This window comes from Rhinoderma darwinii, chromosome 1 (genome assembly GCF_050947455.1).
Source record: "Rhinoderma darwinii isolate aRhiDar2 chromosome 1, aRhiDar2.hap1, whole genome shotgun sequence".
In the NCBI taxonomy this organism is placed as follows: domain Eukaryota; kingdom Metazoa; phylum Chordata; class Amphibia; order Anura; family Rhinodermatidae; genus Rhinoderma; species Rhinoderma darwinii.
The window spans coordinates 415,295,779-415,321,253 of NC_134687.1; the positions used below are offsets into that span (position 1 = coordinate 415,295,779).

Consider the following 25,475-nt stretch of genomic DNA (forward strand, 5'->3'; position numbering starts at 1 on the left):
TAACTATTGTCACTAATAGGGCTGTGCTGGGTTTAGTTAGACTCAGCAGCAGTCTGCCACTAACGGCATCCCGGCGATCATGTGACAAGTCACATGAACACCGGGACCAATAGAGACAGCGGCGTGGCCGCTGCCTCTATTCCTATACACAACGTTCATTGAGCGCTGTGTAAAAGGAATAGGAGAAGACAGAAGCAGCGAAAGCTGCTTCTATCTTCTCCTCAGGGTCCCCGGCAGTCACTGACAGCCGGAGACCTGACATTCAGATGCCTGATCGCTCGGGCAGCAAGTTAAAACCCGCGCTGTAAATAGTCTATGGGGCGGGTTTTAAGGACCCTGACCGCCGGCCGTAAAAAGACAGCCAGCGGTCGGGAACCAGTTAACAGAATAAGGTGTTGGACAAGAGGTGCAATGCAGGCAATACCAGAACAGAAAAGCAGACAAGCCAGAGGGGTAATCAGCAAGCAGAGTTCACAAGCAGGAGAGACTCAGGGTATGTTCACACGGCCAAATTTCAGACGTATACGAGGCGTATTATGCCTCGTTTTACGTCTGAAAATACGGCTCCAATACGTCGGCAAACATCTGCCCATTCATTTGAATGGGTTTGCCGACGTACTGTGCAGACGACCTGTTATTTACGCGTCGTCGTTTGACAGCTGTCAAACGACGACGCGTAAAAATACAGCCTCGTCAAAAGAAGTGCAGGACACTTCTTTGGACGTTTTTGGAGCTGTTTTCTCATAGACTCCAATGAAAACAGCTCCAAAAACGGACGTAAAAAACGCCGCGAAAACGGCGCGAAAAACGCCGCGAAAAATGCGACTTGGTAAAAAAACGTCTGAAAAGCAGGGTCTGTTTTCCCTTGAAAACAGCTCTGGATTTTCAGACATTTTTGTTGACTACGTGTGAACATACCCTCAGGCTGGGTTCACACGACCTATTTTCAGGCGTAAACGAGGCGTATTATGCCTCGATTTACGCCTGAAAATACGGCTCCAATACGTCGGCAAACATCTGCCCATTCATTTGAATGGGTTAGCCGACGTACTGTGCCAACGACCTGTAATTTACAGCTGTCAAAAGACAACACGTAAAATTACAGCCTCGTCAAAAGAAGTGCAGGACACTTCTTTGGACGTTTTTGGAGCTGTTTTCTCATAGACTCCAATGAAAACAGCTCCAAAAACGGACGTAAAAAACGCTGCGAAAACGGCGCGAAAAACGCATCGAAAAATGCGAGTTGCTCAAAAACGTCTGAAAATCAGAGGCTGTTTTCCCTTGAAAACAGCTCTGTATTTTCAGACGTTTTTGGTCACTACGTGTGCACATACCCTTAAAGTCTGAATCACAAAACAGAAGATTACCAGGAGTTGCAGAGGTCAAAACTAATCGAGAGCAGAACGTCCAAATCAGTGAGCAAAAGGGTTAATCAAAAAACAAAGCCGAGGTCCAGTTCCAAGAATGCAAATAGTCAGGTAATACAGGGTATAATCAGGTGCTTGACCTGATACTTGCATACCGTACACCAAGAAATTCACAAGCACCAATAAAGGAACTGACCAGACTTAAATACTTCACCCTAGAATCTGATAGGATGCAAACAGAGAAATGAGATTGACCCTGCAACTGAAACGAAAACTGACCAGAAGCTAGGCTAGAAGTCATGACAACATTAAAGAAACAGTAGTATACAAATTATCCACAGCACTCACTTGATCGGAAAATCTCCACTTAATTTAAAAGGGATGCAATTTCCATGTCCAGAGATCCCTTCCGGACGGGCGATTAGTATGAAAAACTTGAGGACAGCATCCGTATGGCAAAGATGTAAAAGTGTTTTATTAACACATCCCAAATATAAAAAGCTATGTTTCGACTCCGCAGGAGATTTTATCAAGCATGATAAAGACTCCTGCAGAGTCTAAATGTAGCTCTTTATATTTGGGATGTTTTAATAAAACTCTTTTACATACGGATGCTGTCCTCAAGTTTTTCAACTTTAAAGAAACAGACATTTCTTAACAGTACCCCCCCTTTCTACGAGGGGCCACCAGACCCTTAAACCTCGGCCTAGGTTTTAAAGGAAACCTCAAATGAAAGACTTTAACTAAACGCATAGACTAAATAGGCAGGAACCCAAGTTGGTTCTTTTGGCCCATACCCCTTCTAGTGCACCAAGTACTAAAGAGTACCCCTGATCCTTCTGGAATCCACAATCCTTTGAACCTCAAATTGCATATCTCCTTCTAAATGAACTGTAGGAGGAGGAGGCTTCTTGAGTGGATTAGATGGTGGTACAATTTTTTTAAGGAGAAATTTGTGAAAAACATCATGAATTTTAAAAGAAGGAGGAAGAGCAAGGCGAAAAGAAACAGGGTTAAAGAGGCTCTGTCACCAGATTCTCAAACCCCTATCTCCTATTGCATGTGATCGGCGCTGCAATGTAGATAACAGTAACGTTTTGTTTTTTTAAAAACGTTCATTTTTGGCCAAGTTATGAGCTATTTTATATATATATGCAAATGAGGTTTGAAATGGACAACTGGGCGTGTTTTTTTTCGTTATGTCCAACTGGGCGTGTATTGTGTTTTTAACTGGGCGTGTTTACGTGTATGACGCTGACCAATCAGTGACCAGTCAGCATCATACACTCCTCTACATTTATTTACACAGCAGCGATGTGCAGCCACATAAACAGAGATTAACCGGTTAAGGACTAGGCTGTTTTACAGCTAAATGACCAGAGCAAATTTCACAATTTTGCTATGCGCTTCTTTAGATGACTATAACTCTGCAGGTGAATAAAGTTCATCTTTGAATTTTACACTCTTTTTAAAGGACAGATAGGGCTTTGTTTTAGTGGCATTTGTCAGTATATATCATTTTATTTTTTTTCTCTAAAGTGGGCAAAATTGGAAAAAAATGCAAGAATTTAACAATTGCGTCGGTTTATGCTAGCATTTTTCACACACGGTATGGACCACGGCCAAAATTCATCTCCTTTCACGTTCTTCCACTTCTCCCGTGCATGGGGATACCAAATATGTGTGCCTTATTCGCTGTGCGGGCATGTGCCAGGGCTTGGCATAAAAGGAGGCTTTTTGGCCTTTTCGGTCCAGGAATTTTGCATTTGATTTTATAGCCGTATACTGTTTTCTGGGGGGCCTAATGCTGCTGAAACATTAGAAACACCCCATAAATTACTTCATTCACACAAGTAGACCCCACAAGGTTTCCTTCAAGGGGTTTATCATATTTTTAGCAAGTCCAGTTTTCTTCTGAAAGTTTCTTGAATAAGATGGAACAAAATAAAATCAGCACTTTTTTAGCAAATGCGTCAGTTTAGGCTAGTATTTTTCACACACGATATAGACCACGGCCAAAATTCATCTCCTTTCACGTTCTTCCACTTCTCCCGTGCATGGGGATACCAAATATGTGTGCCTTATTCGCTGTGCGGGCATGTGCCAGGGCTTGGCATAAAAGGAGGCTTTTTGGCCTTTTCGGTCCAGGAATTTTGCATTTGATTTTAGAGCCGCATACTGTTTTCTGGGGGGCCTAATGCTGCTGAAACATTAGAAACACCCCATAAATGACTTCATTCACACAAGTAGACCCCACAAGGTTTCCTTCAAGGGGTTTATCATATTTTTAGCAAGTCCAGTTTTCTTCTGAAAGTTTCTTGAATAAGATGGAACAAAATAAAATCAGCACTTTTTTAGCAAATGCGTCAGTTTAGGCTAGTATTTTTCACACACGATATAGACCACGGCCAAAATTCATCTCCTTTCACGTTCTTCCACTTCTCCCGTGCATGGGGATACCAAATATGTGTGCCTTATTCGCTGTGCGGGCATGTGCCAGGGCTTGGCATAAAAGGAGGCTTTTTGGCCTTTTCGGTCCAGGAATTTTGCATTTGATTTTAGAGCCGCATACTGTTTTCTGGGGGGCCTAATGCTGCTGAAACATTAGAAACACCCCATAAATGACTTCATTCACACAAGTAGACGCCACAAGGTTTCCTTCAAGGGGTTTATCATATTTTTAGCAAGTCCAGTTTTCTTCTGAAAGTTTCTTGAATAAGATGGAACAAAATAAAATCAGCACTTTTTTAGCAAATGTGTCAGTTTAGGCTAGTATTTTTCACACACGGTATAGACCCCGGCCAAAATTCATCTCCTTTCACGTTCTTCCACTACTCCCGTGCATGGGGATACCAAATATGTGTGCCTTATTCACTGTGCGGGCATGTGCCAGGGCTTGGCATAAAAGGAGTCTTTTTGGTCCAGGAATTCTGCATTTGATTTTATAGCAGCATACTGTTTTCTGGGGGGCCTAATGCTGCTGAAACATTAGAATCACCCCATAAATTACTTCATTCACACAAGTAGACCCCACAAGGTTTCCTTCAAGGGTTTTATCATATTTTTAGACAGTCCAGTTTTCTTCTGAAAGTTTCTTGAATAAGATGGATCAAAATAAAATTAGCAATTTTTTAGCAAATGCGTCAGTTTATACCAGCATTTTTCACACACGGTATAGACCACGGTCAAAATTAATCTCCGTTCACATTCTGCCACTTCTCCCGTGCACGGGGATACCAAATATGTGGCCTTATTTATCACATAGAGATGTAGGAGGGCGGAGGATAGAAGAAGCTTATTTCACAAATCGCTTTTTTTCAAAGCTGGTTTTACAAAACTCAACAGAGTTTCTATAACATTTCCAAAATATCTGCTCTTGAAGCAGAAATCTCAAAATATTCATCTAGGGGTATAATGGGAATTTATTTTTTGGGGTTTTCTAAAATAAGAAATTGCAGGTTAATGCAAATGGAGCTCTCCAGCAGATGAACTTTAGAAAACATCAAACATGACATCCACCCCCCACCCATTCCCTCCCTCACCCTTGGAGTAAAATCAGGGGAAAAATAAAAACGTAATGTAGGGCAAATATATTTTCAACAAATTAACTAAAATCTAATAATTCAGAACAGTGTGGTATTTTTTAAAACATGGCTCAATGCACAGGCCTGGTTGTGAGGGACATGAGGGACAGAAATATCGGGAATCTTTGCGGTGCCCGTCTTTTCTGCAGACGCGGCACTTTTTCTGGGGGTTGCTTCTGGTTGCTGTTGGGGGAATCCGACTGATGAAGTGTCTTTCAGTCAGTCGCGTGACATCCTCAGACTGGGGGCATTCTCGGGTGTCCTGAACATCAAAAATGAGGCCTTCAATAATTTTCTCCTGGAAATCCAGGTATGTGTCTCTGCCTCTGTTTTTTTTGTAGAGCACAAATGAGTTGTGGATGGCCACCTGTAACACATAAATGGCCACCTTTTTGTACCAGGTTTTAGTTTTGCGTTTTACTAAATAGGGCTGTAAAACCTGGTCGCTTAAATCCACCCCCCCATGTACTTGTTATATTCGGACACGCTCACTGGTTTGTGCTTGTCCGATGTTGCCCCTCTTTCCCTCACTGCCACTGTTCCTGCGGTATGAATCGTGCTTAGCACATACACATCTTTGCGATCCCTGAACTTGACCGCCAGCAATTCTTCAGATGCATAAGCACAGGAGTCCCCCTTTACCATGCGCTTCCCCACTAATTGCTGTGGAAAACCAATTCGGTTTTTGCGCATGGTACCACATGCCCCAGTCCTTGCAGCATGCAAATGCCTAAACAGGGGCACACTGGAATAAAAATTATCACAGTACAGGTGGTACCCCTTGTGAAGCAGAGGCTGCATTATCTCCCACACGATCTTACTGCTGGTGGAAAGATCAGGGGGGCATCCAGGAACATTTATTGTGCGGTCCCGCCCTTCATAAATCCTGAAGGCGGTGGTATATCCTGACCCGCTTTCACACAATTTGTAGAGCTTAACGCCATATCTTGCCCTTTTGGAAGGTAGATATTGGCGAAAGCTAAGTCTGCCATGAAAGTTGAGGAGGGATTCGTCCACACTTACATTCTGCTCAGGGGTGTAGAGTTGCAGAAATAAATTATTCAGGGAATTTATTAGCGGTCTTATTTTGAACAACCGATCCCGGTTTGCATCGGTACTTGGGGGGGCCTGTGCGTTGTCATTGAAGTGGAGGAACCTCATTATTGTCTCATAACGAGACCTGGGCATTACTGCAGAATATACTGGGGTGGCTTGGGCGGGTCTTGTTGACCAGTAAGACCTAATGGAGGGCTTTTTGACAATACCCATATTTAGGGTGAGCCCCAAAAAATTTTTTAATTCCTGCAAATTGGTGGGCGTCCAATCTCTGGCATGGGTGGATGAAGGTTTCTGCCTTATATATTGCGTGGCATATAAATTTGTTTCGTGGACAATCTGATTTAGGATGTCGTCCGTTATAAATAAATGGAAGTAATCCATTTGGACAAAATTTGTATTGTCCACGGTTATGCCAGGAGTGGCCGTAAATCCGTGGATTCTAGGCCCAAAAGATGGGGCAGGTGCCCATACAAGAGCCTGGACTGGAGGGACCAGGCTGTCCCGTGCTACAGCGCTACTTGGCCCTGCGCTTTCATGTTCTGCAGTTTCGACTGCATCAGGGACAACGTCCCCTGAAGATGAACCTGAAGTGACGCTGTCATCGTCACTACCTAAAACAGGTTCCATCTCGGACGCCATCTCTGATGCGGTCTCCGACTCAGACCACAGCATGGCGTATGCCTCCTCGGCGCTAAACAACTTCCTCGCCATAACGTAACTAACACTAACACTAACTGAACAAATTTTTTATTTTTTTATTTTTTTTATAAAACACACAAACTAACTGCTATATATATCTACACTACCGCTAACAAAAAAATAAACCGCTATTGCTATATATATTATATATATGTGGATATATATATAATTATATACTCCCTACCTGCCTATTCTAATAGAATAAAAGAAAGAAAGGTAGATAGATAGATAGAAAAAAAGATAGATGGATAGATAGATTGTATAGATAGATAGAAATCTATCTATACAGAGAATGTTTTAGAGTGTAACTGTATTTTTTTGTAACTGTAACTGTAATCTTCTGGCAGCAATTCTCCCGAGTCTCTTCTTCTCCTCAAACTGAAACAATGTTTGAGGAGAAGAAAAGAGGCAGGAGATTTACTGCCAGAAAAGTCAAAATAAAACAAATGTGGTCGCTGTGATAGGTTTTCACAGCGACCACATGATCAGGGACCATCAGATTGGTCCCTGATACTCTGCCCAGTGCCCAGAGCTGTTGGTAACAGCGTGGGCACAGGGCTGTGTGCACGCGATCGCGTGCACACTGTTTTATAAGCAGGAATGCATGTGATCGCTGTGATTGGTTGTCACAGCGACCACATGTTCAGGGACCATCAGATTGGTCCCTGATACTCTGCCCAGTGCCCAGAGCTGTTGGTAACAGCGAGGGCACAGGGCTGTGTGCACGCGATCGCGTGCACACTGTTTTCTATGCAGAAATGCATGTGATCGCTGTGATTGGTTGTCACAGCGATCACATGTTCAGGGGTCAAAAGATTGACCCCTGACATTCTGCCCAGTGCCCATGGCTGTTAGCAACAGCCAGGGCATAGAGCTGTGTGCACGCGATCGCGCGTGCACAGTCTCTGAAGTGCGGCCGTATATATACTATACGCCGGACTTTAGAGACCCTGACCGCTGGCCATATATTTACGGCCAGCGGTCGGGAACCTGTTAACATTAATCAAGTGTCCTGATAATGAATACACATGAAATCCAGCCTGGACGTCATGTGTACTCAGAATCCTGACACTTCTGAATCCTTTCCGTGAGATTTCCAGCAAGGGAAACGAAATCTCGTTTACCTCCGTAATCTCGCGAGATTTCATTTCCCTTGCTAAAAATCTCAAAGAAAAGAGTCAGAAGTGTCAGGATTCTGAATACAAATTACGTCCAGGCTCGATGTGGCTGCACATCGCTGCTGTGTAAATCAATGGAGATGAGTGTATGATGTTGACTGGTCACTGATTGGGCAGCGTCATACACATAAACACACCCAGTTAAAAACACAATACACGCCCAGTTGGACATAACGAAAAAAAACCGCCCAGTTGTCCATTTCAAACCTCCTTTGCATATATATAAAATAGCTCATAACTTGGCCAAAAATGAACGTTTTAAAAAAAAAAACGTTACTGTTATCTACATTGCAGCGCCGATCACATGCAATAGGAGATAGGGATTTGAGAATCTGGTTACAGAGCCTCTTTAATAACTTCAACAATTTCATACGGACCAATAAACCTAGGAGCAAATTTACGAGACAGCACTTTTGGTCGCAGATTCTTAGTAGAAAGCCCCACCTTTTGACCGACACTAAACACAGGGCCCAACGTACATCTTTTGTCAGCATTTTTCTTTTGAATAACTTGGGAGTTCTTCAGGTTTAATTGAACCTGAGCCCAAACTGTGCACAATTTATTTGATTAAACTTCCACCTCTGGGTTATCACTAGAAGAGGCGGTAAATGAACCAAAACGAGGATGGAAACCATAATTACAGAAGAACTGCGAGGTATCAAGAGAAACATGGTGACGATTATTTATGGCAAATTCCGCTAATGGAAGATACGCGAATCATTCAGCCTGGTTATCCGCAAAATAGCACCTAAGATACTGTTTCAAGGTTTGATTAAAGCGCTTGGTTTGACCATTAGGGCTTATTCAGACGAACGTGATAAACGTCCGTGCAACGCGCGTTATTTTCACGCGTCTCGCACGGACCTATATTAGTCTATGGGGCCATGCAGACAGTCCGTAATTTTTGCGCAGCGTGAGTCTGCTGCGAAAAACTCACGACATGTCCGTTCTTTGTGCGTATTTCACGCATCACGCACCCATTGAAGTCAATGGGTGCGTGAGAATCACGCATGGCACACGGAAGCACTTCCGTGGGACATGCGTTTTTCACGCAACACTTGTTAAGGTTATGTAAATCATGGCTGATAATGGTTATCAGCCATGATTAAGAATACTGTGTGTATTCGAAACGCGTAGGCTTCTATTATATGCCTTGGAAGACCACCTACATTGCGTTCACCCTCCTGTGTGTCTACTGTCATATTGACTGTTCAATAAAGTGGAAACTAGGATTTCCTTTTACTCACCGTACGTCGCTGGATCATCTCTCTACTTTCTCCTTGTTGTTTACCGTGTGCCGTCATGGAGATCCGGGCGAGTTCTGAGGGCAGGACGCTGAGCTGGTGAGCTGGAGGATCCCTCCTCACCCTATTTCCCCCATGTTTTTCCACCTCAATTATCACCCTGATTGACTCTGCCACCCCTCCGAACAATCCACGCCAGTGCTTCAACGCAATTGAGCATTGGCGTGGATTGCCGGAGCCGTCGGTGCCCTTCACTGCACCTGGCCCATTCCAGCCTGCCACCCCCTTGCCACGCCAACATTACTACCGCCCAATGCCGTCATGCCTGTCTCCTGTTCCTGTGCCGGGGCATGAGCGTAATTTCCCTGGCTACAGCCGACCGGTGGAAAGCTTTCCACAGGCCCCACCTCACGGCTATCACACGCAGCATCAGCACCACTATGCTGTTGAGGAACATCCTCTGCAGGCCCATGGACAGCATAGTGGTGCTGAAATGGCCAGCTACACCTCACCGCCTCATCGATATCACGAATTGTAGTGCTGTGGCTGCATCATAGTTTTGATGTTATCAGTTAGGCCTGTTTGGGTTTATTCTTAGCAAATGTGCATCATGTTGGTGCAATGTTTTCTTTGCTGTTTTACATATGTACAGATTTTGTGTGGCATCAACATAAAGTCTTGTTTTGTTTTACCAAAAAGTGTGTGTGTTTTCCACAATTTATTTTGTGTAACAATCTTTGCCAATCAGGTCCTTTTATGCTACGTTTCCACACGGTGGACAGGGCCCAACTTGTGGTATGCCCTAATTGAGGTATTAGTGTATCTTTTGTGGTTTTGCTCAAATCAATATCGACTTCTATGCGGCCGTGCAGTGCTAGCATATTCGACGCACAAAGGACATTTGTGATTGTTTTAGAGAACAATGGAATTGGGAATGTGCTTCACATCCAATTACGAGTTTGCATGCTAAATACTACGGCGAAACCCCAAAAGATATAAGCTCGCAACGCACGTCAAGGGTCCTCATGTCTTGCGAGTCCCTAATACTACAATCCCCCCCAAAACAAAATACATTGGCCACACTAATGATCTATATCGCGAATATTCTCAATTATGCCACCGTTTACATATAGAATCGTCCTGCCATGGTAGTGCTCCAGCAGGGCTGTCAAAATATCCAGTAAATATTTCACGCACTCGGATACCAGATGCTTGTGCCCTCCCTAGTGGAATTTGTCGCACAATGGTTGATGTGGTAGCATTTCTTAGAATATATTCTGCATCAAAACTTGCATCATGTATGCGTGTAAAGTTATGAAGAACTACAGAGGCTTGTATGACACGGGTCACATTCTGCGGCGTCATTTGCATTGTTGTGAGAAAGACCCTCCATTTGTTTGACATTATGCCAAACGCACATTCAACACATCTTCGAGCTCTGCGTAGCCGGTAATTGAAGATGCGCCTACGTTCATCCAAGCCCCTTCTTGCAAATGGACACATTACTTGGCTTGTCAACCCAAAAACCTCATCTGCAACGATGACATATGGGACTGGTAATTTCCTTGAGGGGTGTAGTTTCCTAAATGGGGTGACTTTTGGGGGGTTTCCATTGTTTTGTCCCCTCAGGGGCTTTGCAAATGCGACATGGCCTCCACAAACCATTCCAGCTAAATTTGAGCTCCAAAAGTCAAATGGCGCCCATTTCCTTCTGAGCCCTGCTGTGTGTCCAAACAACCGTTTATGACCACATTTGGGTATTGTTTTGCTCAGGAGAAACTGCTATACAAATGTTGGGGTGCTTTTTCTCCTTTAGTTCTTGTGAAAATGAAAAACAATTAGCCAAAACTACATTTTATTGGGAAAAAAAATGTAGAGTTTCATTTTCACGGCCTACTTCCAATAATTTCTGCAAAAAACTTGTGCGGTAAAAATGCTCACTATAATCCTAGATAAGTTCCCTGAGGGGTTTAGTTTCCAAAATGGGGTCACTTTTGGGGGTTTCCATTGTTTTGGCACCCCAAGACCTCTTCAAACCTGACATGCTGCCTAAAATATATTCTAATAAAAGAAGGCCCCAAAATCCACTAAGTGCGCCTTTGCTACTAAGGCCGGTGCTTCAATCCATTACCACACTAGGGCCACATGTGGGATATTTCTAAAAAATGCAGAACCTGGGCAATAAATATTGAGTAGTGTTTATCTGGTAAAACCTTCTGTGTTACAGAAAAAAATGGCTAAAAACTGATTTTCTGCAACAAAAAAAATGACATTTGTAAATTTCAACTCCACTTCGCTGTAATTCCTGTGAAGCACCTAAAGGATTAATAAACTTTCTAAAAGCTGTTTTTAATACTTTGAGGGGTGCAGTTTTTAAAATGGGGTGACTTATGGGGGGTTTCTAATATATAAAGCCCTCAAAGTTACTTTAGAATTGAACTGGTGCCTAAAAAAAATAGCCTTTTGAAATTGTAACGTCCTAGAAAAATAAAAGAATGTTCAAAAAACAATGGCAACATAAAGTAGACATATGGGATATGTTAACTAGTAACTATTTTGTGTGGTATTACTGTCTGTCTTACAAGCAGATACATTAAAATGTAGAAAAATAAACATTTTAAAACATTTTCTCAAAATTTTGGTGTTTTTCACAAATAAACACTGAATGTATCTACCATATTTTACCACTAACTTAAAGTCCAATGTGTCACGAGAAACAATCTCAGAATCGCTTGGATAGGTGAAAGCATTCCAAAGTTATTACCACATAAAGGGACACATGTCAGTTTTAAAAAAAAAAAATGGCCTGGTCCACAAGGTGAAAACAGGCTGTGTCCTTAAGGGGTTAAAAAATTAATCAGCACCGAATTTTAGTCCCAAAATTGAGAATGGCTGGGTCATCAAGGGGTTAACAGCAGCTTTTGTAGCATGTAGCGCTTTTTATTGGTGAGGTGGAAAGACATAGTCACATAAAAATAAAAAATAAAACCTCTTTGAACGTATGCAGTGATTTAGCAGAACACAATCTGAAAAATTCCCTCCGTCCAGTCACACCCCTTGGGGAGGGCAGGACGTTGCATCACATTAACCAGTCACTTCCCTGTATGTGTGTGTCAAGCAGACAGCTAGGTGAGTACTCTATGCCAGGCAATTTATTTTAGAGGGGTGATGTCTGAAATGCGTCTATGCAAGAGGTGCATCTGCTCTATGTACTTCAAGCCATGTAGACTCAAACAGGGGCGTCAGCAAACACCGCTTCTAAGAAACTGTATGAGACGTTTCATTTCCTGTTTAGTCAACACATGCTGTGTCTTAATAAAGTTACTGCTCAGTGTAGTTTGTACTTGTACATATCTGCCATATCTGCAAAACAATAAGCGCAATAAGCATATTAGACGTTGAGACAAATTTGCCTGTCTGGATTTTTAGGGCTCTATCTCTCTTTGTATGAACGGCAGTGTACTGTAAATCAATGAACATAGACATGAATACATATAAACTTTATACATAGAAATATGGGATCTGTTGTAGGGAATAACTGTCATAGAGATGTCAAAAGTGATCGGTGGAGCCCGAAAGACTTTCCTCATAGAATGGGCAATATACTGTCCATGGCTTGTACTCAGAGTAGCCCCTTCCTTTTAGAAATCAGTGGGGTCTTTCTGACACAACATATCAGAAGTTTTTTTAAGTGACAGTAGCCATTTAGCGGGAAATCATACAACTTTTGAAGGATTTCGAGAAAAAATTCCACACAAGAAGAAATTTCATACTTCTCACATATAAAAGTGATACAACTAATGCAAATTGATATAAATAAACAGTCCCTGATCCCCGGGTAAAATTGTTCAATAAAAACCTACGTTCTGTATAACACCTGACCTTTGATGGTCATTTTTTTTTTGTCTCCCACAACATGTCTTCCACCCAAGCATCTGTATGTATAAGCATGAAAACAAAGCCTGCACCTTTCTCTTAACATAAGTAAGCACTGCTACTGTCCAGTTAAAAGACCTAATCTAGCCATACACGAGATACTGTCGGCCGACAGCGATTCTTCCCGACTTCACAATAAACATGCCCGCTTAGCTTCCTTGGTAGTGAATATTTATTTCATTGGGGAGAGGGAAATAACCCACTGCCAGAAACCTCTGACAGTGACTTACCACCTACGTGTACAGTGGATCGGGTTAAAATACTACATGCCCCATCTACTCCCGGACATCTATTGTCAGAGGACAGTCGGTGGCACAGTAGATCTTCGGCCGAAACCGGTTGATTAGTCCAACATTTATTTCACATGTATGGCCAAAAGAATACGGTAAATATCTCTCATTACTTCTTGTTTTACATTTGCTTTTTTAAGATGAAATGGAATAAATCTCTCGAGGGATGGATAAGAATATATTTATACCAGTCGCATCGCTCACTGATTGGATCCCAATTGAGCAGGGACACTTTGGATCTATATACAAAGCAAAATATACATGTTATAAAGTACATGTGGCAGTCAAGAAACTTAAAGGGTAAGTTTAACTTGCTCGTTCTGAGCTATTCACAATGGATAGGTGCATTATACAGTGGTAAATGTAGACAAAACAAGAACAAGATTTTTAATTAAAAATTCAGAGTAATTATTAAAGGTGTAAATCTACCCAATGTGTCTTATGACATATCCAGATAGACCGCTTTTATCCAATGTCTGATCTTGGTGCATTTATGATTCATGAATAATTCACATTGGCATGGCTGTGAAACTGACACTAGAAACAAACTGGAAGGAACAGGAGACACAAGGTTAAGACATTCCCTATTGACCAGCTGCGTCAGAATCAGCGCCAAGAAACGCCCAAACTTACCCCCCATTGATTTCAATGGGAGGCAGAGGTGTTTTTTTTTCCTCTTGCCCGCTCGCATAAAAAAAAGCAGCATGCAATTTCTTCTAGCGGTTTCCTCCTCTGACCTACCATTGAAATCAATAGGAGGCAGAAGAAAACAACAGCGCTCATTTGGACCATTTTTTCACGAACGCGGGCAAAAAACTTCGCAAAAAACGCAAAAAGAAGTAAAAAAATGCTGCCAATTAAACTCTGCCTCAAAAAGCCTGGAGGAATTCTGAGGCAGATTTTTTCTGCCTGTCAAAAAACTCTGTGTGAACTAGGCATTAGACTGGGTTCCCTTGTAGTGTAAACGCTCCGGAATTACCACAACGGAAGTGGAAAATCAGCAGCATTTACAGTAGCAGCAAAGTGGATGAGATTTGAATAAATTTCACCAACAGGCTGCTTAAAAAAATCTGCTGCGAACACGTTCATAAATTTACCTGCGGTGCAGATTGTACATCCGCAGCATGTAAATTTATGCTGCAGAAACATTGCTCTTTTGTTGCAGGTTTGAATCCAACGGGGAGGTAAAACCTGCAAGAAATAGCATATGTTGCGAATTTTGCACCGAAAAAAATCGCAAATCTGATCACCACAAAACTCCTGTCATGGTCCCACAGAACCTGAGGCTTCGCGGAACCCGTTTTGGAAACGCTGGTCTATGAATACAATATTGCACATGCACGGACCCTATGCGGCAGCACAAGCAGACCCTTCCGGTCCATTGTGTTTCAGGTCCGTGAGGCACTGTTATCTCCCTGAGAAGCAAGTGTTTCTAGTCGAGAATACCTCCATAATACAGCATGCAATTTCAGTTGTCCAAGCAGCAACACCGAGATTGGGGACATCGGCCACATGGGAGTCCCCCTAAATGCTTCTGACACTCACATTACCCAGTATAGCAGGTTATTGCTGTTGCCTCCAGGGGTCACAGTGGGAACTAATTACAAACACGCGGAATAAAAAATGGTAGAGACTATACCCGCAGCCTTTGGCTTTGGCTTAAGTTCAGTAATACTAATTGAGAATACTAACGCCTCTGCGCTTCATGGCGGCAGCTAGCCTCTACCTTTCGCATTCTCAATATACCAGCGTTGTTACTTCCCCTTTAAAGAGGCTCTGTCACCACATAATAAGTGCCCTATATTGTACATGATGTGATCGGCGCTGTAATGTAGATTACAGCAGTGTTTTTTATTTAGAAAAATGATCACTTTTGACTGAGTTATGACCTATACTAGCTTTATGCTAATGACTTTCTCAATGGACAACTGGGAGTGTTTTACTATATGACCAAGAGGGCGTTGAAAAGAGGAGTGTATGACGCTGACCAATCAGCATTATACACTTCTCTCCATTCATTTACACTGCAGATAGCGATATAGCTATATCGCTATTTGCAGTCACATAAACACACTGTAACGCTACTCATGTGTTATGACAATGAATATACATTACCTCCAGCCAGGACGCCATGTGTATTCATTCTCCTGACCACTTCTGTAGCGTCTGTGTGATTTACAGCACAGCACAACGAGATCTCGCTGTGAATGACAGTTTACAGCGTAATCTCGCGAGACTACGCCTGCTGTGCTGTAAATCACAGAGACGCTACAGAAGTGGTCAGGAGAATGAATACAGATCACATCCTGGCTGGAGGTCATGTATATTCATTGTCATGACACATGAGTAGCGTTATAGTGTGTTTATAGCTATATCGCTATCTGCAGTGTAAATGAATGGAGAGAAGTGTATGACACTGATTGGTCAGCGTCATACACTCCTCTGTACAACGCCCACTTGGTCATATAGTAAAACACGCCCAGTTGTTCATTGAGAAACTCATTAGCATAAAGCTAATATAGGTCATAACTCAGTCAAAAATTATAATTTTTCTAAATAAAAAACACTACACATGTACAAGATAGGCCACTTATAATGTGGTGACAGAGCCTCTTTAAGACCAACTGTTTCAGGACAATGTTTCTTTAACAAAGATCTGGAACAGGTGACGTGACAATTTATCCGCTTTAATTAACTACAGTGCTTTAAAGGACTCAACCTCCTTTGTTCAGGTTAGTGTACAGGGTGGAGGATAAGGCTGGATTCACACGAGCATGTTCAGTCCGTAAAGGACGGAACGTATTTCGGCCACAAGTCCCGGACAGAACACACTGCAGGGAGCCGGGCTCCTAGCATCATAGTTATGTACGACGCTAGGAGTCCCTGCCACGTGGAACTACTGTTCCATACTGAAAACGTGATTACAGTACGGGACAGTTGTCCCGCAGCGAGGCAGGGACTCCTAGCGTCGTACATAACTATGACGCTAGGAGCCCGGCTCCCTGCAGTGTGTTTGGTCCAGGACTTGCGGCCGAAATACGTTTCGTCCTTTACGGACCGAACATGCTCGTGTGAATCCAGCCTAACAGTCGCTGGTCCCAGGTCGGGCTTATAAGGCATCAGAAAGGATTTCTTGTAGAAAGCCTCCCCTCTCTCCTGGCTGGATGGCTCCCTCTACGTACTAGCAGGTGCTACCCTATGGCTCCTGTTTTGTAGGCATTCAGTCACGGCTCTAACCCCCAGCAGGGCTTCCGGTCTCTATATGAGGTGCACACCACACTCTGCTTGTCCCTGCCTCCACCACCCACCCCCTTAAAGAGGATCTGTCACTAGTTTAGTAATGCCCTATCTCCGAGCTAATCTGAAAGGCATTGTCACACTGATAATGCTAGTGAAAATTGTGTCCAAAAAAGTTTTATTTTAAAAGTTTTGAGCTTTTTCTAAATATGCAAATGAGCCTTTATTAGACAAGTAGGAGATAACAGCAGCGATTCTCCTGAGGTGGAGCTACCTCACAGCCTCTGACGCTCTCCTATCAGCATCAAGCTGCTTCACACAGTGTAAGAGACTGAGGCTGGAGGGAAGGGGGATAACTTCAAACAGCCATATCTCCGGCTGTGATTCATAAAGCGGTTCTGGTGGCATATAAATCAAGAGATTCTAGTCTTTCATATGACACCAGGATCGCAGTTCTAGCTGTGAAACAACCGGAGATATCACCAGTTGAAAATACAGTCGGGAAAGGAAGCTGTACACTATATGATCACACTGTGTTGCAGGGGAGGGGAGGGGGAGAAGCTGTATACTATATGATCACACAGTGTTTCAGGGGAGGGGGAGAAGCTGTATACTATATGATCACACTGTGTTGCTGGGCAGCGGAGGGGGAGAAGCGGTATACTGTATGATCACACTGTGTTGCTGGGCAGCGGAGGGGGAGAAGCTGTATACTATATGACCACACTGTGTTGCTGGGCAGCGGAGGGGGAGAAGCTGTATACTGTATGATCACACTGTGTTGCAGCGGAGGGGGAGAAGCTCTATACTATATGATCACACTATGTTGCTGGGCAGGGGAGGGGGAGAAGCTGTGTACTATATGATCACACTGTGTTGCAGGGGAGGGGGAGAAGCTGTATACTATATGATCACACTGTGTTACTGGGCAGGGGAGGGGGAGAAGCTGTATACTATATGATCACACTGTGTTACTGGGCAGGGGAGGGGGGAGAAGCTGTATACTATATGATCACACTGTGTTGCTAGGCAGGGAAGGGGGAGAAGCTGTATACTATATGATCACACTGTGTTGCTGGGCAGGGAAGGGGGAGAAGCTGTATGCTGATTGGACAGCGTCATACAGAAAACATTACACTGCCCCAAGTGAAAAGAAAGATTCACCTCCTATTTGGATATTTTTAAACAAATCACACTGTAGTTATCAGCCGCAAAGTGGCTATTAGATTAGTTAGGAGATAGGGAATTAGTAAACTGGTGACAGAGCCAAGAGAGCATGAGATATATCTGTTTGAAGTGATCCCCCTTCCCTCCAGCCTCAGTCTCTCACACTGTGTGAAGCAGCTTCATGGTCATCCACCTCAGGAGAATCGATGGTGTTGACACCCACTTGTTAAGTAGAGGCTCATTTGCATATTTAGTAAAAAGCTCCTAACTTTTAAAATAACCAAAGTTTTGGGACACAATTGTCACTAGTATTATCAGTGTGACAGCGCCTATTAGATTATCTAGGAGATAGGGCATTACTAAACTAGTGACAGATCCACTTTAAATCAATTCCCCTCTATGTGATGCTCCACTCCCCTTATCACATGTAGCGACACCAAGAAGGCACCACTCTTTGCAGGTGAAATGTTACTGCTTATCTGTACGCTGTTGTGGGCACACAAATAAAAACAACATTTTTTTGAGTGGAATGCTGTTGCCATCGCTATTCTTTGGGCCACAAGGGGGAATGACAAACAACATCAAGGGGACAAGTACTGGACACAGATAGATGAAGGGTGACAAACAAATCAGGACAAGAACAAAAGGGTAACTGACAGGGGCTCATATTCTTACTACTGGAGAGTTAGTATTATCATTATGCTTTGTTACAGGAATGTACCACAAGGCCTCAAAGAACTCATTTCTGAGGCAGAGAAGATGGCTTCTGCCTCAGCCATTCCTTATGTGATCCGCCTTTTTGGGATCCTGGAGGAAGACAAATTTGGACCGGGTATTGTGATGGAATATATGGAGTATGGCAGCTTATGGAACCTAATGGAGAGAGTTTCTAACATTCCTTGGGCCTTGAAATTTCGTATCATTCATCAAGTGACATTGGGTATGAACTGGCTGCATAATTTGTCCCCTCCTCTACTACACCTGGACCTCAAAACAAAGAACGTTCTATTAAATGGGGAACTGCATATAAAGGTGAGATGTCTTATATATATGTATATATATATATATAGATAAACAGTTACCATTATTAACCATTTCATTAAAGAAAAAGCATGATCTATCAGGATCTAGCAAGAATCTAATCTTATGCCTGTGGTGATGAACTGCGATTGAATGCTGACGCTAGGCAAAAGGTTGTTAAACTTGAACAAACATAACAGATAATCTAAACCTGGGAACAAGTCAGATCTCAGTTTCTCAATTTCTCAATCTATAGCCAGGGCCGGTTTTAGACAAAGTGTGGCCCTGGGCAAAGTTAAAAGTGGGACCCCAAATGCTGAATTACTGTATAAATAATGCAGTTACTTCAGAACGCGGTGTGTAGAGAACTGCATCACTGATTTCTAGCGTCTCCAGGAGTGTTGCAAGTCCCAAAGCATATGTCCCCCCTCTCACACAAAAAAATTATCTATATACATATACAGTTATTAAATCATATCACTATACCAGATTAAATATTACCTGCATACTGTTACTGAACACAACTCGCTATTATAAGACCAATATTAGCAATAATAACACAATATAAGATCCAGATAATACCGACACACCATAAACACATAGTGACTGAATAATACCCCCACACTGTTACTGAATAATACCTCCACACCATAACCACATAGTGACTGAATAATACCCCCACACTGTTACTGAATAATACCTCCACACCATAACCACATAGTGACTGAATAATACCCCCATACTGTTACTGAATAATACCGCCACACCATAACCACATAGTGACTGAATAATACCCCTAAACTGTTACTGAATAATACCTCCACACCATAACCACATAGTGACTGAATAATATCCCCATACTGTTACTGAATAATACCGACACACCATAACCACATAGTGACTGAATAATAACCCCATACAGTTACTGAATAATACTGCCACACCATGACCACAGTGACTGAATAATACTGCCACACCATGACCACAGTGACGGAATAATACCCCCATACTGTTACTGAATAATACGTCTACACCCTAACCACATAGTGACTGAATAATACCCCCATACTGATACTGAATAATACCTCCACACCATACCACATAGTAACTGAATAATACCCCCATACTGTTGCTCAATAATACCGCCACACCATAACCACATAGTGACTAAATAATACCCCCGTACAGTTACTGAATAATACCGCCACACCATAGCCACATAGTGACTGAATAATACCCCATACTGTTACTGAATAATACCACCACACCATAACCACATAGTGATTGAATAATACCCCCGTACATTTACTGAATAATACCGCCACACCATAGCCACATAGTGACTGAATAATATCCCATACTGTTACTGAATAATACCACCACACCATAACCACATAGTGACTGAATAATACCCCCATACTGTTTCTGAATAATATGTCTACACCCTATCCACATAGTGACTGAATAATAACCCCATACTCATACTGAATAATACCGCCACACCATACCACATAGTAACTGAATAATACCCCCATACTGTTGCTGAATAATACCGCCACACCATAACCACATAGTGACTAAATAATACCCCCATACTGTTACTGAATAATACCGGCACACCATACCCACATAGTGACTAAATAATACCCCCATACTGTTACTGAATAATACCGCCACACCATACCCACATAGTGACTGAATAATACCCCATACTGTTACTGAATAATACCCCCATACCGTGACTGAATAATACCCCCATAGTGATACTGAATTATACCTCCACACCATAAGCACATAGTGACTGAAGAATATCCCAATACTCTTACTGAATAATACTGCCACACCATGACCACATAGCGACCGAATAATACCCCATACTGTTACTGAATAATACCCACATACAGTGGCTAAATAATACCCCCATACTGTTACTGAATAATACTGCCACACCATGACCACATAGTGACTGAATGATACCCCATACTGTTACTGAATAATATCGCCATACCATGACCTCACAGTGACTGAATAATACCACCATACTTTTACTAAATAATACCGCCACACCATAACCACATAGTGACTGATTAATACCCCATACTGTTACTGAATAATATCGCCACACCATAACCACATAGTGACAGAATAATACCCTCATACTGTTACTGAATAAAGACCACTATACAAAGACCAATATTACCACCATATTGTGACCATATAGTGGGGGATGCCAGTCATACACAGGAGCTCTGCAGACGATATAAGTGATTACAGCACAGTTATATCTAGTGACTCACAGGTGATGTTTTCTCCGATTAGAGTCATTCACTTTCCCTTTTTTCTCCATCTGACCTAGACCACTGTGACGACTTATTTCAACCACGACTCATCTCTGCAGAATGTGACATACAGACATGTTGGTTTCTTGCTTTTCCAGCACCCTCCGCACCTATAACCCCATCCTCGAAACAAACCCGTAATCCACAGTGCCACAGATGGTAATAATTATCCCTCAGTGCTCGACACAATAAAAGTGCCCCATCAGTAACCATCCCCTTTGTCCACTCAGAGTAATAATGTCCCCTTTGTGCGCCCTGTATATAGCGCCACAGCATCCCCTGTAGATAGCACCAATCACAGCCCCCTGTAGATAACGCCACACACAGCTCCCTGTAGATAGTGACACACACAGCTCCCTGTAGATAGCGCCACACAGCCCTCCTTCTTGTATATAGTTCCATACAGCCCCCCCAGTAAGTAGTGCCACAAACAGATCCCCTTAGTAGATAGTGCCACACAACCTCCCCCTTAGTAGATAGTGCACACAGACCCTCTCTTGTATATAGTGCCACACAGCCCCCCTAGTAGATAGTGCCACACAGCCCCTCTCTTGTTTATAGTGCTACACAGTCCCTCTCTTGTATATAGTACCACACAGCCCCTCCTTGTATATAGTGGCACACTACTCCACCCTCCCCTTGTATATAGTGTTACACAGCCCCCCCCCCTTGTATGTAGTGCCGCACAGCCCCACATCCCTTGTCAGGGGCGTAACTAGGAAAGACTGGGCCCCATAGCAAACTTTTGACTGGGGCCCCCCCTCCCCTGGGTGTCACACAACCCCCCCCCCCCTTGTAGATAGTGCCTTTTTTACAGCCCCCCCTGTAGATAACGCCATACAGCCCCCTCTGTAGATAGCGCCATACAGTCCCCCCTGTAGATAACGCCATACAGCCCCCTCTGTAGATATCTACAAAGGGGGCTGTATGGCGTTATCTACAAAGGGGGCTGTATGGCGTTATCTACAGGGGGCTGTATGGCGCCATCTACAGAGGGGGCTGTATGGCGCTATCTACAGAGGGGGCTGTATGGCGATATCTACAGAGGGGGCTGTATGGCACTATCTACAGAGGGGGATGTATGGCGTTATCTACAGAGGGGGCTGTATGGCGCTATCTACAGGGGGGCTGTATGGCGCTATCCACAGGGGGACTGTATGGCGCTATCCACAGGGGTACTGTATGGCGCTATCCATAGAGGGGGCTGTGTGGCGCTATCTACAGGGGGCTGTATGGCATTATCTACAGGGGGGCTGTATGGCGTTATCTACAAGGGGGCTGTATGGCGCTATCCACAGGGGGGCTGTATGGCGTTCTCTACAGAGGGGGCTGTATGGCGTTATCTACAGGGGGGACTGTATGGCGTTATCTACAGGGGGGACTGTATGGCGTTATCTACAGGGGGGACTGGGTGTCACACAACCCCCCCCCCCTTGTAGACAGTGCCTTTTTTACAGCCCCCTCTGTAGATAACACCATACAGCCCCCTCTGTAGATAGCGCCATACAGTCCCCCTGTAGATAACGCCATACAGCCCCCTCTGTAGATATCTACAAAGGGGGCTGTATGGCGTTATCTACAAAGGGGGCTGTATGGCGTTATCTACAGGGGGGCTGTATGGCACCATCTACAGAGGGGGCTGTATGGCGCTATCTACAGAGGGGGCTGTATGGTGCTATCTACAGAGGGGGCTGTATGGTGCTATCTACAGAGGGGGCTGTATGGCGCTATCTACAGAGGGGGCTGTATGGCGCTATCTACAGAGGGGGCTGTATGGCGTTATCTACAGAGGGGGCTGTATGGCGCTATCTACAGGGGGCTGTATGGCGCTATCCACAGGGGGACTGTATGGCGCTATCCACAGGGGGGCTGTATGGCGTTCTCTACAGAGGGGGCTGTATGGCGTTATCTACAGGGGGGACTGTATGGCGTTATCTACAGGGGGGACTGTATGGCGTTATCTACAGGGGGACTGTATGGCGTTATCTACAGGGGGTCTGTATGGCGTTATCTACAGGGGGCCTGTATGGCGTTCCCTACAGGGGGGTCTGTATGGCGTTCCCTACAGGGGGGGTCTGTATGGCGTTCCCTACAGGGGGGGTCTGTAGATAACGCCATACAGCCCCCCCTGTAGGGAATGCCATACAGCCCCCCCCTGTAGGGAATGCCATACAGCCCCCCCTGTAGGGAACGCCATACAGCCCCCCCTGTAGGGAACGCCATACAGCCCCCCCCCCTGTAGGGAACGCCATACAGCCCCCCCCCTGTAGGGAACGCCGTACAGCCCCCCCTGTAGGGAATGCCATACAGCCCCCCCCCCCCCGGTAGGGAACGCCTTACAGCCCCCCCTGTAGGGAACGCCTTACAGCCCAACCCCCTGTAGGGAATGCCTTACAGCCCCCCCCCTGTAAGGAACGCCATACAGCCCCCCCTGTAGAGAACGCCATACAGCCCCCCCCTGTAGGGAACACTATACAGCCCCCCCTGTAGAGAACGCCATACAGCCCCCCCCTGTAGGGAACGCCATACAGTCCCCCCCTGTAGTGAAACGCTATACAGCCCCCCTGTAGGGAACGCCATACAGCGTCCCCAACCCCCCAAAATTATGCGACCTACAGTGTGAAAAGACATGTATCCCCTATCCACAGGATAGGGGATACATGTGTGATCGCTGGCAGCGATAAGGAGAACGGCGGACCGAAAGTCCCCCAAGTTCTCCATGACTAACCTCTGACTTCCGGCGTCTGCGCAGCTCAATAAAAATGAAAGGAGCGCTGGTCACGCATGCGCACAAGCGCGACCGGCGCTCCATTCATTTCTACGGAGCTGCCGACACGGGCCCCGGAAGTCCGAGGTTTGTGATGGAGAACTTCAGGGGACTTTCAGTCCCCCATTCTCCCTATCGCTGCCAGCGATCACACATGTATCCCCTATCCTGTGGATAGGGGATACATGTCTTTTGTTTAATGGCAGAGCGGGGAGATACCTCCCTGCTCTGCCATAGTGTTCAGTGGCGTCGCGCTGTAGCAGCCATAGCGGCTGCTAGCGTAGCCTCCGGCCATGGTGGGGGCCCGTGCCAGCGGGCGACACGGGCCCCCTCATGCCCGCGGGCCCCGTAGCAGCCGCTACGGCTGCTATAGCGGTAGTTACGCCACTGTCCCTTGTTTATAGTGCCACACAGCCTCCTCTCCTCTGTATATAGTACCACACAGCCACCTCCCTTGTATATATTGCCACAAAGCCGCCTCCCTTGTATACAGTGGGACACAGCCCCACTTGTATATAGTGCCACACAGCTCCCCCCTCCCCTTGTATATAGCGCCACACAGCCCCCCTTGTATATAGTGTCACGCAGCTCCCCTCTCCCCTTGTTTATAGTGCCACACAGCTCCCCGTCCCGTTGTATATAGTGCCACACAGCTCCCAAAAAAAAAAAATTGTACTTACCTTGCCCTGTTCCCACAACAGATGTAGTGCTACAGGTGGGATGCTTGCGAAGGAAAGCGTGATGCAGTGACGTAATGACAGCGACCTGCGCAGGGATTCTTCTCAGCCCCTTATAGGCTGCAGGCCTAACGCGGCCTGCAGCCTATATTATTCAATTGTAACTGCGTCCCGAGGATGCAGACACAATTTAATGTGGCTGTCGCTAGAACCGGGGCTCCCTCCGGTGCTAGCGTATATAGTGCCACACAGCTCCCCCCTCCCCTTGTATATAGTGCCACATAACCCCCCCTTCCCTTGTATACAGTGCCACAAAGTTCCCCCTCCCCTTGTATATACTGCCACAAAGCTCCCAAAAAATAAAAATTGTACTTACCTTGCCCCGTTCCCGCAACAGACGGAGTGCTGCACAGTCTACAGGTGGGGCAGCGTGATGCAGTGACGTAATCACAGCGGCCTGCGCAGGGATTCTTCTCTGCCCCTTATAGGCTGCAGGCCTAACGCGGCCTGCAGCCTATGGTATTCAATTGTTTCTGCGTCCTGAGGACACAGACACAATTTATGTGGCTGTTGCTAGCACCGGGGCCCCTTCGGTGCTAGCGACATCACCGGACATGAGGGGACCTGTGCCACCCGGCCCATAAATGTTATAGGTCGGGCTGCGCGGGCCCCGTAGCAGCCGCTATGGCTGCTATAGTGGGCAAAGGGCCCTAAGAGGATGGGGGCCCTGGGCAATTTCCAAATTTGCCCTCCCTAATGCCGGCCCTGTGTACAGCACAATGCCAGACATTACAACCGAAGGGCCATAGATATAGCTCTTGGCCAAATGATAGTTCAGCCGACAAATATCTTCCGACTCTTCAAGAGGATTAGTAGCTAATAAAATGTGCATTGTAGAGATATATCAAACA

The 25,475-nt window shown here is 44.7% G+C and overlaps 1 protein-coding gene across 1 annotated transcript in view; it reads left to right on the plus strand.

Moving 5' to 3' along the window:
- Positions 1 to 13,512: 13,512 nt before the first annotated feature.
- Positions 13,513 to 25,475, plus strand: part of RIPK3 (receptor interacting serine/threonine kinase 3) — a 76,089-nt gene continuing 64,126 nt past the window's right edge. The window contains exons 1-2 of the mRNA XM_075863403.1: positions 13,513 to 13,657; positions 18,475 to 18,793. Coding sequence (XP_075719518.1) covers positions 13,524 to 13,657; positions 18,475 to 18,793 — 453 coding nt within the window. The 5' untranslated portion in view covers positions 13,513 to 13,523. The remainder of the gene's footprint in view (positions 13,658 to 18,474; positions 18,794 to 25,475) is intronic.